General features: G+C 46.5%; 1 protein-coding gene across 1 annotated transcript; it reads right to left on the bottom strand.

Annotated features, from left to right (window-relative positions):
- Positions 1 to 486: 486 nt before the first annotated feature.
- LOC118832403 (kelch-like protein 9) lies at positions 487 to 5,487 on the bottom strand. The gene has a single exon (XM_036739766.1). The coding sequence runs from the start codon at positions 5,376 to 5,378 to the stop codon at positions 3,438 to 3,440; it is 1,941 nt and encodes a 646-aa protein (XP_036595661.1). The 5' UTR covers positions 5,379 to 5,487; the 3' UTR covers positions 487 to 3,437.
- Positions 5,488 to 12,889: the final 7,402 nt, after the last annotated feature.

Here is a 12,889-nt window from a genome sequence, read left to right as displayed (position 1 = left end):
TCTCCAGTCATTTTTATGTTACCTTACTATGCTCAATCTCTAATCCTGTGGAATACAATTTTTTGGAATTTCAAACACATCTCTCCATGGGATATCTCTATGGAAAATGCTGGGTGTTTCACCTCATCACTCTTTTCATTTTCTGCAAAGGCCCAGAAGAAGCAGTGGGCATATTCCTTCTCTTCCATGACCACTTCTACAACCTCCCTTGCCCACCTTCAACCAACATTTCCTTCTTTGAAGGTCAGGCCACCTGACCTTGCTACCTTTTCCCTATCCTCACTGGTATAGACTGATAAACCTAAGTATGTAAACCATATGGGGTAGGTATTTGGCACAGAAAAGGTATGGACCAGCATCTTATGCCACATGCCCAGGAAAAGTTCCCAATGGACACCTGACATATGAGAATAATCTTAAAAAAATAATTTGAGGAAAATGGATGAAGATCATGGATAAAGCAAGGCTCTCCACCATCACTGCCACTACCATTTGATATATTTACTTTAGCACATAAAAGATAAATAGAAGGAATAAAGACAGGCAAAGAGGAAACAAAATGATTACTTTTTACACGTTATATATTGATTTGCTTGGAGAACCCTAGAGAATTAACTTAAACAAATTAATGGAAACAGTAACACTGGCAAAATTGCACCATATAAAATCAATCCACATAAATGATCAACATTTCAGTATATTACCGACAAAATCCAGCAGGCACGGATAGAAAGAAATTCTATTTAAAATAACAACTTAAATTTATAAAATACTTGCTAGTCTACCTACAAAGATACACATAGGAACTATATGAATACGACTACAAAATATTCTTTAAGGAAATAAAGACACACTTTAATAATTAGGGAAATACTCATTGCTCATGGTTGAGCCATGCCAATATAAGGAAAATTGACAATGTTACCTAAATTGCTTATTTAGTGTTATAGCAATCAAATACCAAAGGATTACTTTATAGAACTAAAAATAGTAATAATAACAAAATTAATCTGTAGGAACAAAAGATCTAGAATCTTAAGGATAATAATATGAAATATGAAAATAAGTGGTAATTAGGAAGAAAATCATCCAAGCAATTTGGTACTAGTTTAAAAAAGAGAGATCAACTAGTAGAATAAATTAGGTTCAAAGCACACAGAAGCAAAGAAACAGAGTAGTTTAGTGTTTGGTAAACTCAAAGAAGCCAGCTACATAGATGAGGATTCACTAATGGACAAAAACTACTGAGGAAGACTGTACAGCAGCCTGAAAGAATTAAATTTAGACCAGTATCTCATAATATACACTAGGATTATCCAAATTGTCTGTATGACTTGAAAAATAAAGGTCATATCATAAAAAAAAAAAATAGAACAAGGAAGTGATTTTCTTCTTGACCTATGGATAGGGGAACAGTTCTTGACCAAACATGGGATAAAGAAGATAAAATGAGAAGATAAAATGCACTGCATAAAATTAAAAAGTTTTTGTACAATCAAAACCAAGTCAGCTAAGATTAGAATGGAAATAGTTATGGGGGGGAGGAAATCTTTGTAGGAATTTTCTCTGATAAAGGTCTTATTTCAAAGATATATAAGAAATGATTAAAATTTACAAAAATAAGTGCAACTCTCCCTCCCAATTTATAAGCTGTCAATTTATGGTCAATGGATATAATAAGGGAAGAAACAGCCATGTGAGGGGGGGGAAGCTCAAAATTGCTAATACTGAGAGAAATCAAAACAACTCTGAGGTTCTATGTCACACTTGTCAGATTGTCACAGATGACAGGAAAAAAGGAAAATGACAAATGGTGGAGGTGCTTTGGGAAGATAGGCACATTAGTGTACTATGTGGTGGAGCTATGAACTGGTCTATCTATTCTGGAAACCACTGGAACTATGGTCCCAAAGTACCTAAGCTGTCTGTAACCTTTGACCATCCAAACCTCTACTAGGCCTATATTCCAAGGAGATCAAAGAAAGAGGAAAGGGATCTATATGTATAAAAACAATACTTAAAAAACACTTTTTATAGTGGCAAAGACCTAGAACCTAAACAGGTGACCATCAATTGAGGAATGGCTGAAAAAGTATGGTATATCAACGTAACAGAATATTATTACACCCTAAGAAATGATGAGAGATACTGTCAGAGAAACCTGGGAATACTTGTATGAACTGATATACAGTAAAGTGAGCAGAACCAGGAGAAAATTGATACCATAACAACATTGTAAAGACAAACAACTTTAAAAAACACATTAACACTAATCAGTACAATTATGATTCCAGAGGATTTGTAATGAAGCCAGCTAACTAACCCTAGAAAGAGAAGTGATAAGCTCAAGATGCAGAAAGAGGCATACTTTTTTTTTGTTGTTAAACGTTTTATTGAACAAAAGATAAAACATGAAAACTCTGAGTTCATGAAGCAAAGACACTTTCTCGATGAAGGTGCATCTTGTGCTAAATAACCTTATTAACAGCAACTCCGAATAGGACATGACATGTAGGTTACATCAATAGCTAAGGAGAACAGGGGCAATTTATGGGGACACCAGTATAGGTTGACATAGGGGCTAGGTCAAATCTGGTGTCTCAGGCTGAAGCTGCTCCTTGCCCCATTCCCCTAAATTCAGTAATAATTAATCCTATCAATTAATTGTTACTGTTTAAATACTCATATTTGTTGTAACTATCACTTTTTAAAAACTTACTATTTCTCTTGTATGTGCCTACGTGAGAAAAGGAACAAACCAAAAACAATGATTATCAATGATGGCAGGCCCTGGGTAGAGAAATGAGGCCTGGCCATTCATACTATTTCTGCAATGACATTTTCTTGTCTAAGCAACTTCCTCTGCTTGGAATGTATCTCACCTAGTCAGGTGGGCTGAGAGAGATGGCCAAAGTACTCAATGAAAAGGGGGGGGAGGGGAAGCAGCTCATCCCAAACTGCCTCCTTTGAACATGTAGCAGTCACAAAACAAAAGGGAAAACACCCCCTCCCCCCAGAAGCACACAGGACAGGGTCACACATAGACTACATCCCATTGGCAAGGTGACTCATTGGGCTTCCTCCGAGAAGCTGGCCCACCTAGAGGCCTCCCACCCAACACACAGTCATACAGAGCATGGATGCACAGAAATGGAATATCTGCTAGAGACAATACCTTGCTTTTTCATGGGTTAAACATTCATCTCTAGAGAATAGACATTCAGGATGCTTTTGTTAACCACAGAGAAGCATTCTACAACACACAAACATCACAAATGACGTCATTTCAGTCACTGTACCAACTACGGTAAGCTAAGCTAAGAACTAGCAAACGACGAGGACGATAAAGGAGATTCCACCCTCCCCCCAACCCCTCTCTCCCCCTCCCCCCCCCACACCCAGAGAGGACCCACGTGAAGTGAATGCACAGCCCTGGTTTAGGGGGCAGAAAGAGGTGACTCTCGGGAAGGGGACCCCGTGTTTTCCTCGGGGGGGAAAACGGTGAGGGTACAAGCCCGGATGCCACCGAGTGACTCGGGCAGGTCGAAGACCTTGTGCCACTCATCCTTCTCGGGATCGTACTTCTGCACTATTTCTACCATGCAGCGGTTATTCCAAGAGTAGCCCCCCACCACGTAGATCTTATCTTCGAACACAGCCACCCCCACGTCGCTCTGGCCCCTCAACATGGCGGCGATGGGGGTCCACTGGTCCAGGGCCGGCAGGTAGTACTCGCAGCTGAGGACGTCGTCGTAATCGCTCGTGCCCCTGAAGTGGTTGCCTCCGATCACGTACAGCTTCTCCCCCACAGTACACATGCAGTGCAGCCCTCTGACGGTGGTCATGGGAGCCTTCTGGGTCCACTTGTCCGTGTCCGGGTCAAAGCACATGAGCTCCTTCTGGAAAGTGTCATGAGTGATGCCCCCCGAGATATACATCAGCCCCCCGTACACGGTGCCCGCGTGGCCGTAGTGGGGCTCGCTCATCTTGGCCACGTAGCTCCACTCGTTCATCCGCGGGCTGTAGCACTCCACCGTGGCCAGCTCGCCCGCCGCGTTGCGGCCCCCGACGGCGTACAGGTGGCCCTTGAGGGCGCTCAGGTGGAAGAAGGTGCGCTTCTCGTTGAGCGGCGCCACCAGGATCCACTTGTTGGAGCGCGGGTCGAAGCGGAACACCGTGTCCACGGCCGTCTTGCCCTTGGTGTCGTAGTTGCTCTGGCCGCCCACCACGTACAGGAAGTTGCCGATGACCGCGATGCCGTGCTGGTAGCGGGGGGCGTCCATGGGCGCCAGCGACTTCCACTCGTTGGCCTTCTCGTCGTACATGCGCAGCTCCTTGCTGACCACCAGCTGCTGCCGCAGGACGCCGCCCAGGGTGACCAGGTGCGTGCTGTCCGAGCGGATGGCCGTGCGCTCCGACTGCATGACGGGCTGCATGTAGGGCATCATCTGGTAGTTGCTGGCCTCCAGCAGCAGGTTCACGCACGTGTTGTCGGCCCGCATGAAGTCCACCGTCTGCACGTAGTTGATGAGGTCCTGCGGCGACATGAGCGGGAAGCGGATGTTCTTCATCAGCTTGGGCGCCAGCTCCATGCGCGGCTCCTCGTGGCGCAGCCAGCGGCACGCGGCCTTGAACAGCTCCAGCTCGCCGCAGTGCTTCAGGCTGTTGCTGGCCAGCGCCGCGGCCAGCCGCTCGAAGGGCAGCTTCTCGAACTCGCCGCTGTGCAGCAGCGCGGGGAAGTTGCGCAGGATGAAGTTGTTCACGTACTTGTCCACCTCCGTCAGGTTGTAGGTGTTGGCCAGCCGCCCCACCTCCACGCAGTTCTCCAGCGACACGCCCGAGATGAGGAAGACCTTGCAGAAGTCCAGGGCCGGCAGCACCTGCAGGAAGCTGGCCGCCTCCAGCGTGTCCTGCAGGTTGTCCATGGTCAGCGACAGCTTGGCCGTGTAGATGAAGTCGATGATCTTCTTGAGGCCCACCTTGTTCACGCCGTGCAGCTTGATGCACTTGAGATCCTGCTCTTTCATGCCCCCCGTGAACATGGCCTTGAAGTAGTCGCTGGCCGAGGCCATCATGGCCCGGTGCACGGGGAACGCCTCATCGCCGTCGCCGGGGACCAGGCTCACGTCGCACAGCAAGCCCTCCCCGCGCAGCTGGTCGAAGCCCCGCAGCACCACCGAGCTGTGCGTGTTGCTGCGGAAGAACCGGGTCGTGCCGGCCTTGGACGACTGCAAGTGGGCGGACACGCCCATCTCGCCGCCGCCGCCGCCGCCGCCGCCGCTCCCCAGAGACGCCTTCACGTGAGCCTCCTCGTCGGGCCCCAGGCACCGCTCGCCGATGGCCGCCAGGAGCTCCCCTCCGGGGCCGCAATGGTCCATCCCCCCGCGCCGCTGCCCTCGTCCGCGGAGGGCCCGGGACGGACGCTGCTGACGCTGCCCGCTGCCGCTGCCGCCGCCGCCGCTGCCGCTCCGGGGCTCGGCTGGGCTCCTCTGCGGGCGGGGGAGGAGGAGGAGGAGGAGGAGGACCAGGATGGAGAGGGGAGGGGGCTGCGCGGCTTGCGCGCCCGCGGGCTCGTTTGGGGGGGGGGGCGCGCCGAGGTGGGGGGGCGCTGGCGGGCTCGCGGCCTCCTCCCGAGGCCCCCCGCCTTCCTTCCGCGGCCCGCGCTAGGCCACTGCGCAGCCCCGGCCGCGGCTCTGGGCCCTCGGCGAGCCTCGGGGTCCGCGTGCGCTAGCCTGCCGGGCGGTGCCTGGGGGTCGTGAGGCGCCGCCGGAGCTCGGCCCCCGGAGCCCGGGCCTTGGTCCTCCGGCAGAGATCCGGGCCCTGGGCCCCCAGCCTGGGAGCCGCTGGTGCCGCTGGAGCCGCGTCTGCCCCCGCCGGGGCCGGGGCTGCTTTTGCCGGGGCTGCTGCTGCTGCTGTTGCCGGTGCTGCTGTTGCTGGGGCCGGCGCTGCCGGGGTTGCCGGGGCTGCGGCTGCTGCTGTTACTGGGGCTGCTGTTGCCGGTGCTGCTGCTGCGGGGGCCGGGGCTGCTTGCGGGCTGCGGCGGCTGCTGTTGATGTTGCTGGGGCTGCTGCTGCCGGGGCTCCTGCTGCTGCCGCCTCTGCCGCCGCCGCCGCCGCAACTGCGGAGACGTACATTTCTGGATGGGAGAACGTGGAAATTTGTTTTGCTTGACTATGCACATCGGTTACCGGGGGGAAGGGGGCGTTGTGTTTTAATGAGGGGGGGGGGCGGGTTGGAGAGAGAAAAGGAAAGGTTTGATCATTGAAAAATAAAATCATTTTTAGAGGAAAAATGGATGGAGGTGGCTTTCGTAATTATGAGTAAGAGGAAAGTGGTTTTTTTTCCTCTGAAAAAGTGTATGTGTACCTTTGTTTTTACATCCCTTCCATTCCGCAAGGCGTCCCTGCCCCCCTCCGCCTCGCACACAGCTTTTGTTTTTACAAAGAACGAAAAGAAAGAGCAAATGTTTCGGCAAAACCAGCCAATAGGTCAACCAATTCAGACCGGATGTGCAGTGTTCAGAACACACCCATCACCCTCCCCCTCTGCAAAGAGGTGACAGAGGAGCATCCTCCCACCTCTTCTTTGGAGCTAGGCTAGTTCAGTATAATCCCAACATTCTGGTGGGTTTATTCATTCATTCATTCATTTGTTTATTTTTACTGCACATACCCATGTCCCCTTTGCAAGCTTTTGTGTGAACGCGAGTTCAGACTGACAAAATGAGCAAATTTCTTGTGTAGGTCCTTGAAAACACTCGCTATCCTTATCATTCTCCTCCACTGCCCAAAGCCTCTAATCTACTGACCAAAATAATCAGAAAGTCTTTTGGTAAATACACTTAACATGTAGCTGAGTGTAATCAGACCTAAAGTCAAGGCCAGATACAGATCTTTACTGGGGTTTCAAAATCCAACAAAGGCGTAGAGAGGTTAAAGAAAAGATAGTGGTCTGTATAATGAATGAGTAGTGACAACTCGGAACAACCGCCAGCATCTTATTAAATGCTTAGTGCTAAGCACCAAGGATCCCGCATAATCGGGAAGAGGGAGGGAGGGTTGGTGTGAGCATGTGCAGAACGCTGGGCTGATGCAATCCCAACATGGAAGTGGCTGCCCTGGGAAAGCCTGCTGATGTGTAATAGAAGTGCTGGCTTGGAGACCCGGAGGAGCATGTGCAGACCTTCTCTCCCAGTCTGCTAACCACATGATAAAGAGACAAACTGGTGATTGGTCGGCACTGGGGTCCATTCGAAAGGCACCAGCTGGCCAAAATGAGGCCTAGTGCTAATTCCAGTCTAGAATAATGTTCAAGCGAAGAGGCGCGAGGGCTGTTTTTTTTGTGGGGAGGGGGGGCTTCTGGTCTTATCTCCACACATGTTGTACAGGCGGGTGACCGCATGGCCCTGCTCTTTGCTTCCATCAATTGCTGTGTTTCTCCTGCCCTTTGAATTTGTCACAAGCCAGATGAGAAGCAAAGTACTGGGCTGCTTGTCTGACCCAGTCTAGCAGGAGCAGAGACACGGGTTTTTTCCAATAGCCGTTCGACCTTTGGAAGTGATTGATGAGGCCAGTGCTACATAGAAACTATTTTAAGGAGTCCAGTCTACCCAGCTGAGGTTGTAGAACCTAGAATGTCCCACAGTCCCCAGATATTGGGAAGGAATATTTTTACTTTTTGCTTTATCTTCCCAGTAAATATTCATTAGTAAAAACTAATTGATGTGAATTGGTCAAATGGAATTTGAGGTACTAATCACGAATAGTTAACACTGGAATTGAACACACAGAAATGGGGCTAAACTCATTGGAATGAGATGGAGCCACCACACTGCCCCCATCAGTACTCAGAAAATCTTCAAGGGGAGAGATATAACCTGCTTCTCTGTGGGAGAATGAGCCTTAAATGTCCCTGTACCTCTCCAGGAATTGGTAATCAGCTCTGTCCGATGAACAAGAGAAGTCAAGAAAGATAAGGATTGATATGTCAAGAGATCGAGAAGGGGAGGAGAGATTTAAGACAGCTAGATGAATGACTTCAGTTTTTTCCAGTGAGCCACAAAGCAAAATGTTCATCAGAAGAACTTGGGAAATGTGTGCCATGGAGGTTTGGAATCGATGCTGTATGGGCTGGGAAGCACTATTTGGCTGAGAGGGGATGAAATAAAGATGCAGGATGAAAGATATGTCTTTTGGTTGTGCTTACGGCCAATGGGGAAATTTGCTTTGCTAGACTATACACATTTGTTACTAGGGTTTGTTTTTGTTTTTATGATTTGGAGGGAGGGAGGCAGTGGAGAGAGGAGTGTTGGGACTGGCTCCCTTCTGTCCTACTCAGAAAAAGAGATCAGAAGGAAGGCTAGAAGGATCCTGAGACAAGCAGGATAGTTATTTATATACTTAAAAAGAAAAAAAATCCATAGAATAGAGGTCCACAGTTTCAGGTATAATTCTCTCCCTCTACTTAACAATTTATATGGAAAGCCTCATTTTATTTGGTATATCTTTTTAAAAATAATATTTTATTTTCCCTCAATTACATCTAAAAACAATTTTTGACATTTGTTCTATTTTTTTTTAATGTTTTGAGTTCCAAATTCTATCCTTTCCTCCCTCCCCTGTCCCTTTCCTGAAATGGTAAGCAATCCGATACAAGTTATACATGTGCAATCATGTAAGACATTTACACATTAGTCTTTTTGTGGAAGAAAACTCGAACGAAAAATACATAGATAAAGGAAAGAAGGAAGTGAAAAATAGTATGCTTTGGTCTATATTCATATGCCATCGATTCTTTCTCTGAAGGCAGATAGCATTTTTCATCATGAGTCCTTTGAGATTGTCTTAGATCATTGTATTACTGAGAATAGCTAAGTCATTCACAGTTGTTCATCATACAATATTGCTGTTGCTGTGTACAATGTTCTCCCAGTTCTGCTCTTTTCACTTTGCATTAGTTTAAGTCTTTCCAGGTTTTTCTGAAATCATCCTGCTCATTTTTTAATAGCACAATAATATTCCATATACTACAACTTGTTCAGCCATTCCTCCATTGATGGGCATCACCGAAATTTCCAGTTCTTTTGTTTAGTATATTTTCTAGTTAAGCATTTTAAAAGGGGAGGCAGGCAGAAGAGTGGGATAGAGAATCATTTGAGAAGTAGAATGATTGCCCTGCTTCAATTAGGGCTCAGTTTAGATTAGATCACATAAATTTGTAGTGAAATGGTTAAATGGAAATGCTGACCACTGGGGGCTAACAGTGGGGAGAACACCCTGGAATGTAGTCTCAAGTCATTGACATTAGAGACAGCTACCTCACAGTTTTATCCCTATAGTGAGAAGTATCACATTTGTCCTATAACAGTGCCAGGTTCCTGTGGGCCACAACTCCACCCCCGCCCCAGCTTAATGAAACACACAGAATTCATCCCCTTCTATGAAATTTTTGCTAGGGTGGGTTGGAGAGGGATGCAATATGTGGGGAAGGCCACCACGCCTCTTCAGGGTCCAACTGGAGGGATAGGAAGTGGCACAGAACACATGGAGAGGATTTGGTGCTAATGGGGGAGAGTTAGTGACTTGGAAAGAATCTCTGTGTTCCTGGGTGGGGGAAGTACCTTGCTGCAAATCTTGGCCTCTGTCTTGTATGGAGAAGAGGGCCTTTCTTGGATGAGAGGAAGGGAGAATAAGTCTGGACAATTGGCCACAGGCATATAAATTGCTCCTTTGGGAGGAATTTCAGACAAAAGGACTGCAGAAGCCAAGTTCTGGTTGAATCCAGAGCCAAAACTGAATTTCTTCACACCTCTATGGAAAGCTCATTGACAGCCTTTATCTATAGACCTCTGGGGAAGAGCAAGCAATTAAATTACTTCCTGTGGCAGGCCATCCCATTTTGGTGTGTGTGTGTGTGTGTGTGTGTGTGTGTGTGTGTGTTGCCCATCATGTATATCCACATAGCTATGTCTAGATGGGGCTAGAAAGGAGGCACAGAGAGATAATATGGAGAACCTCATCTATACACCCCTCTTCAAGGGAGACTGATTTCTTCCTGGAGGGAAGCAGGAATTTGGAATAATGAGGCTGACTGCTCTCCTCTCTGGGACAGAATTATATCAATCTGTCTCATCTTAAATACTGTTAGTCTAAGGGAAATAATTTTTAGGTTCGAGCTACACCCCTGATCACTATGCCTTAATGAGGAATGAATGCCTCAAGCTATAGATCCAAGAGCTTGACTCCTTTCCCACTAAATTCCAGGTACACAGAGATTGCACACAATGAATAGCAATATAAACCATTTGTCCCGAGCCTAGAGCAAACAGAAATCAGAGAAGTTATACAAACTCTGGATAAGAGAATAAGGTTGCCGATTTTGCCTCATTTTAATCCAATTCATTTGAAAGTCATTGGCCTTTTTCAAGAACTGAGGATGAAAAACAATAATAGAAGAGAATATACCAGACAATACATGGAATGAATGAACTATCCTCTTGGGAGCAAGATATTTCAGAGAGAGAAAAAGAGACAGAGAGAGAGAGTCAGAGAGAGATAGAGATAGAGAGTCAGAGTCTTAGATGCTAGCTGAGGGGAAATTCATTGAAGTCTCTAATGTAGCCATTGGCCAATTGATAAATATGTCAAGAGGACACAAGCAGGAAGTTTTCAGAGGAAGAAATTCAAGTTATCTATAGCCATATGGAAAAAATTCCCTAAATCACTAATAATGAGAAAATACAAACTAAAACAACTCTGAGGTTCTACCTCATGCCCATTAGATTGTCAAGGTTGACTAAAAAAGGAAAATGACAAATGCTTAAGGGCCTGTTGGCATAGCTATGAACTGATCTAGCCATTCCAAAAAGGAATTTGGAAGTGTGCCCCCAAAGTTATCAAACTTTGTCTATTTTCTGACTCTGTGATACCACTATTAGGTTGATACCCCCAAGATATCAAAGAAGGAAGGAAAAGACTCATATTTATAAAAATATTTGTGGCAGTTCTTTTTGAGGTGGCAATGAATTGGAAACTGAGGGAGTGCCCATCAATTGGGGAATGGCTGAACAAGTATATAAATGTGTTGGAAATACTACAGTGATGCCAAGAAATGATGAAAGGAATGGTTTGAGAGAAAGTTTGGCAAGACTCGTATGAACTGATGTAGAATGAAGTGCACAGAACCAGGAAAATAATTTATACAATAATAATATTGTAAAGACAAATCAACTTTGAGTGAACACAGTAACCAACCACAATTCCAGAAGACTTACAATGAAACCTGCCACCTACTTTCTGATAGGGAGGTGATGGAGTCAGAAGGCAAATGTTTTTTTTCCTTAGGACATGGCTGATGCAGAAATTTGTTCTCTATACATGTTCGCAACAGGGTTTTTATTTTTCTTTCTTTCTCAATGAAAAAGCAGATTTTGTTTGAAAAAAAATTTTTTTTGATTAAAAAAAGGGCCAGTACAGATCAGTGAAGCTGACATTGAACCATGACCAAATATGCTTTGAGTGTCTTTGTCATCCCATCAGCTCTGAAAATGATTATCTATTCGATATCCTTCATCTTCTCCACAAAAACAACGTGAGATATTTTTATCAACAGCTTTGCCAAAAATCCACCACCTTTTAAAAAGCCTTACTTTTTTTATTGTCAAATTTAGATAGGTAGGGATGAGTAAGGGACCATAGAGAACATTGCATAGAAGGTCTTGATTTGAGAGAAGGAAAGGGATGCCCCACCCCCAAGTGGGAGTAACTTATCCAAGGTGGTAGACCTGGCAAGGGAGAGCCAACAAGGGATTAGATCCTTCTTTGGGGTTGGGAGTAAAGTGGAAGATCAGAGGTATGTTTTTGCCTGACCTTGGGGTGGGTCCTGGCTGAATGCTTCAGAGGACGGGAGGCAGATTTTTTGATTTGGGGTTGCTGGACTGTAGGTTTGGATGTCTTCTGGATCTGTCTGGTTGCCAAGGAAAGCAGAAGCTGACCCATGGTCCAGCTGAATTCTTCGTCAGCTGCTGTCCTTGGTCCTGTCTCCCAGGGCCTAAACCACTGCACAAGGTCAGCCTGGGCTGGCCCTGCAGGAACATAATTCCAGATGGACACTCCAAATCTCTGGTAGGTGTCCAGCTTCTTATACTCAGATTCTTTAGTCACCTGGGAAGGAGAAGAGACAGAGGAACACCAGTGTCTTTCCTCTTAAGGCCAGGACTTCTTTCTGGTTAGAGGAAGCACTATTTTTGTCCTGGAAAACTCCTTATATCCCTGGATTGTTGAATGTTCCCCTGTCCCTCCCAAGTTAAGATACTGGAGATTCCTATCAACACCTCTGGGATGGCGAGGTAATATGTGGGAAGGGCATCCTACCCACCCCCCCACCCCACCCACCCAGGAACTTACAGTTAAGACTGGAAGGATCAGAGCAGAGAGGGTGGAGATTTGGGTGGTGGGGAAGTAGGCCATGATAGGATTATCTCTGGGCAGAGAAGTGATCTCTATGGATGAACAGGGGATTTGGGTAGTAGGTAAGTAGGGGTGGGATATACTTACCTGGGCATAATAGGAGCACCTCTGGGTTGGGAAGTGCTTGCTGGGGCTTCTTGGGAGAATGTAGGTATTTCCTGTTAGAGAAGATGAAAGGATATAGTCCCTCTGAATGAGCAGCCAGTGTGAGAAGGGACTGAGATCAGAGACCAGTTGGAGGGGAGAGGGAGAGAGAGGGAAATTAAACAACAAACAGCACAAAAAACAGCATATGAAAGGGTCCTAGCAAAGTCTGAACTCTATGAATGTCCTCTATGAGGGTGGGGCTTTTGCTTAGCTGAACACCATATCTCTAGCACCAACTCCTCAAGTTTGTACATAGACTCTTAATATAAGTTTAA

The sequence above is a fragment of the Trichosurus vulpecula genome, chromosome 9 (genome assembly GCF_011100635.1).
Source record: "Trichosurus vulpecula isolate mTriVul1 chromosome 9, mTriVul1.pri, whole genome shotgun sequence".
In the NCBI taxonomy this organism is placed as follows: Eukaryota; Metazoa; Chordata; class Mammalia; order Diprotodontia; family Phalangeridae; genus Trichosurus; species Trichosurus vulpecula.
The sequence above is the reverse complement of the archived record's forward strand: the minus strand, read 5'-3'. Positions and strand labels throughout refer to the sequence as shown.

Excerpts from the sequence above, each read along its gene's own strand:
- LOC118832403 (XM_036739766.1), bottom strand. The coding sequence starts at position 5,378 with ATGGACCATTGCGGCCCCGGAGGGGAGCTCCTGGCGGCCATCGGCGAG.